We start from the raw sequence: 4,394 nt of genomic DNA on the forward strand, positions 1-4,394 counted from the left end.
TTTTAGCCCTTAAAAATTAAAGTTCAGACTTAACTAATGGTCCAACAATCAATCCTAGCCCAACAAATAACCTCTTCCTCAGCCCAAGTTCCCCCGTCTCCCAATCTCGGGCTCCCTCCGACTCCCCTTGCGCCTCAGCGCCTTGGCGTTCCGTCACCGGGCGCCGCCACCCGCGGTCGCGAGCCGGCCAGTTGCCACTGCCCGCCTGTCCCCAGACGCCCGACCTCCCGCGTTCCCTGCTGCCTGCTTCCTTGCTAGGTAAGCGCGGCGCGCGCACCTCCCGCCGGCGGCGTGCGCAAGTCTGCACGGACGGCAGCAGCAGCTTCCCTGTTGGGCAAGTGCAACGCGCGCACCTCCCCGCGCTGCTGCGGGCCTGCGCAGCTGGCAGCCACGGCAAACCAGCACACCTGCGCCAACAGCCCCCCCCCCCCCCCGCACACCCGCGCGGCCGCCCCGATCGTCCAGCGCCTCTGCAGCTGGCTGCCTAACTCGATTGCACAATTGCACTCCCCTCAATGGTCAGTACTCTGTTCCTGTATTCCACGAGACTATGATTCTGTGATTTCATCTCAATCTCACTTAATGGAACTATGGTTCTTAACTAATTTGTTGAATTGAATGATTATGAGGCCTTTATACTTATGTTATTGTAAATTTTGATCATTATATACCATAATTTTGCCAAAGTGCTATTAGAGTATACCGAATTACACTTAAAATTTTTTTTGCTAGGAATATCCTAGTTTCAATTGCTGGGTCCGCCACTTCTCCTCGTGAGGAAAGGAAGAAAGCACACTCGACTGGCTGTATTCGGCTGAAAAGTGTAGAAATTCTCGAGGCTGAAAGCTAGCCAAAAAGCACCCGAGAGGCTTTACGTACGACCGGGTCGTCGTGAAAGCTGCAACAAACAAATCACCGATCCAGGCATTATTTATTAAAAAGAAAAGCAAAACAAAAACAAAAAAGAGGATTAAAAAAAACAAAACACCGGCGCAAGCCCCCATCAGCTGCTCACCCGGCGCACACTTGCGTGCCCGCTCGCCCCCACACGCGCCCCCGCGCCTACCGCCGCAGCCCGTCGCGTCGTCCCAGCGGGCAGCCACGGCGCCCAACGGGTGGCCGCCACGTACCTAACTGATCGCCAGCTGCCGGTCGCCCGCCCGACACGTGCCGTCGGAACCGCACACGTGGCAGCACAGCAGTGGCTCCGCGACCCACACACCGCCTCGCCGAGACCCCGCCTCTCTGCGGATCCCCCGTGTGGGGCCGGGCCCCGCCTGGCAGCGAGCGCGCGCGAAGCTTCGCGGGTGGCTCGCGGCGGCGAAAAGCGCGATTAGGAGAGTGGTTAGCGAGGTGGTCGATAAGGTTAAGAAGAGGGCTATAAAAGAGCAGCCGTGGTGCTGCCCTGAGCTCCTCAACCCAAACACCACCAAGCCATCATCTCTCTTCCACAACGCCGCCACAACCGCCGCCGCAACCACAATCCAAAGCCCACGAACACACCATCTCCGGCGAGGTCTGAGCGAGGTAGGTTTAGTTCTGAGTGACTCCTTCGTCCTCCAGGTAAAACCCCTCTCGGTCTCATCAATCTTCACCAATTTGTTCTTGTTCTTCTTGGTCCCCGTAGCAGAGATCCAGAGCCTTTTAGTTTCTGGTCTCTGATCTTTCTTCCCTTTCCTGTGGAATAGTTTGTCGTAGTTAGCAAAAGAGGTTCTTTTTCCACACCTCTTTGTGCTTTTTTGTCCATTAATAGGTAGATCTGTGTAGAGCAACCATACTTGTCCTGCCTGTTCTTTGATTTTAGCTAAGAACAAGGCTATTTATTATTTCTTTTGTCCCCAAAGAAAAAGCCAAAAAAAATCCAACCCAAGTAGATTCTTCTTCGATGGCCGCCGCTATAAATCTTCCGGGGCCCAGCGAGGATCTGATACGAGCGATGGAGTGCTTTATGGAAGAGGATGCTCCATCCCCTCTGGTCATGCCGCCGGCCACCACCTTCCCGGCGCCGTTCCCCACGGGGGCCCACGGGCTGAGCTACTCGGCCCATCCGCCGGCGACCCACCTCAGCCCGGCCCAGGAGCAGTTCATCCAGGCCCAGCTCCACCTGCAGCGGAACCCAGGCCTCGGCCCCCGGGCGCAGCCCATGAAGCCCGCGGTCCCCGTGCCGCCGGCGCCGCGCCCGCAGAAGCTGTACCGCGGCGTGCGGCAGCGCCACTGGGGCAAGTGGGTCGCCGAGATCCGGCTCCCCCGCAACCGCACCCGGCTGTGGCTGGGCACCTTCGACACCGCCGAGGAGGCCGCGCTGGCCTACGACCAGGCGGCGTACCGCCTCCGCGGGGACGCGGCGCGGCTCAACTTCCCCGACAACGCGGCCTCCAGGGCGCCGCTGGACCCGGCGGTGGACGCCAAGCTGCAGGCCATCTGCGCCACCATCGCCGCCGCGTCGTCGTCGGCCAAGGGCGGCAGGGCGAAGAGCAGGGCCACGCCCATCAACGCGCCCGTCGCGGAGGCGGGGTCCCAGAGCAACAGCTCCTCCGACGAGGCCTCGGGGTCCGGGTCTGACGACGAGATGTCCTCCCCTGCGGCGGCGCCGCCGCCGGCGCTGGCGGCGCAGCAGCCGCTGGCGGAGGTGGGGCAGCTCAACTTCAGCGAGGAGCCCTGGGACGAGGCCGAGAGCTTCGTGCTCCTCAAGTACCCGTCCTACGAGATCGACTGGGACGCCCTGCTCGCCAACTAGCAGTTTCCATGATGATTGATCAGCCAGTTGTTGTAATTTAGTAGCTTCGTCACCCGCCATGGCCGGCCGGTGCAGATGGGGTTTTAAGCAATCTGCACGGCGCGGCCCCTATGTAGCAGCAAGTAGGCTCCTGTTGTTCTTGTTCTGTTGGTCCCCGGACCTCGCCGCCGGCGTTTTTGTGACCGGCGTCCGGCTCCGGATGTTGATGTAAAATGTTAGTGGGTGCACAGCATTGGTGCACTGGTCTGTCTGTAAAAAAAAAATGGATCTTTAGGATGTAATCAGCTGTTGTCCTTGATTGTAATGCTACCTGATCATGCTGCGACTCTGAGATTGCTAGTGCTAACCTGTTGTGTATGTGCGCGCTCTCGATTCATCTTGTTTTCATGAGCGTTGCTCGATTGGTGTTCAAGTTCATGCTTTTTCAGCGACTACCGGCAAGCGGCAATGGCAAAAGGGGGTGAAAGCTAACAGCTCTGGGGGTGCTTTGTCCTGGGATGTGAAGGAAATTGCTACACATCTGGGAGGAAAGCGCTCAAAAACATGTGCTTGGCCGTCCGACCCGGCCCAAGAACATCTGCTCATCCTGATGCCGAGTGCAGTTTGCAACCCCGGAAGATGAGCACCGGTACCGGTAGACCAGTAGTCGCAGTGCATACAGCAAATGGCGAATGAACCGAGGGATCTCATTCTCATCTGCATCTCCGGTCAGTAGCGTGTGTGTTCGGTACATCGTATGAGGATACAGAGAACAGCTCCATCCAACAAGCAGAAAGGTCCCTAGAAAAAGAAGAAAATACACAAAAGTCCCTAGACCTTGTGCTTGACCTTGGCGACCAAACCCACCGCCGCCGCCGCCTGCAACTCCGGCCGCCGCCACCATCCCTAGGCTAGAAGAAGCTCCAACACACTGGCTTTGAACTTGAGCCGAAGTAGACACTCGTAAAACGAGATTCACCGTCGCTGATAGCCCAATCGGCCGGGGACGCACCCCAAGCTTCTTCCAACTTGAACCAAAGCTCGTCGACGACGGCAACCACCACCGTGAAATCCTCGAGCTCGATTCATCCTCCATCTAGCCGCCAACCCGCAACTTCCTCTGCTTCCTCGCATCAAAAGACCGGCTTGCTCTTCACCTCGCCGCACACGAAAGTGAAGAAGCACCGACGGGTGACTCCTGTACAGGGACTCCACAGCGGGAGACCCACCCCCACGAACTCGCCGCCGGCGTCGGAGCGGAACACCAGCAGGGCGTAGCAGAGCTCGGGGGGACTTATTCCATGCCGGCGTCGCCGCCTGCGCCTCGACGACCCCGATCGGAAACCAAACCCTAAACCTAGGAAACCCTAAACTAGGACAAACCCCACCAGCCGGCAAGAGGACCACCGTCTCCGCCACCTCTAGATGCCCAGCGGGCCATCGGAGGCAGAGGAGACCGCCGGCTCCGCCGGCGGTGACCGCGACACCTAAATCGCCCTCTCTCAACTATAGTTGGGACGAGAGGCTTCGAGAGGGGAGAAGGTCGAAGCCTGTTCAGTTCAAAGTCACAGTGCGTTGGAGCTTCTTCTGGCCTAGGGATGGTGGCGGCGGCTGGCGTCGGTGGGTTTGGTCGCCAAGGTCAAGCTCAAGGTCTAGGGGCTTCTGTGTATTTTCTTCT

At 58.6% G+C, this 4,394-nt stretch overlaps 1 protein-coding gene across 1 annotated transcript; it reads left to right on the plus strand.

The window, feature by feature from the left end:
• Positions 1-1,396: 1,396 nt before the first annotated feature.
• LOC120679200 (ethylene-responsive transcription factor RAP2-13-like) lies at positions 1,397-3,080 on the plus strand. Its single transcript, XM_039960735.1, has one exon. The coding sequence runs from the start codon at positions 1,886-1,888 to the stop codon at positions 2,735-2,737; it is 852 nt and encodes a 283-aa protein (XP_039816669.1). The 5' UTR covers positions 1,397-1,885; the 3' UTR covers positions 2,738-3,080.
• The last annotated feature ends 1,314 nt before the right edge of the window (positions 3,081-4,394 follow it).

Source organism: Panicum virgatum, chromosome 6N, assembly GCF_016808335.1.
Source record: "Panicum virgatum strain AP13 chromosome 6N, P.virgatum_v5, whole genome shotgun sequence".
NCBI lineage: Eukaryota > Viridiplantae > Streptophyta > Magnoliopsida > Poales > Poaceae > Panicum > Panicum virgatum.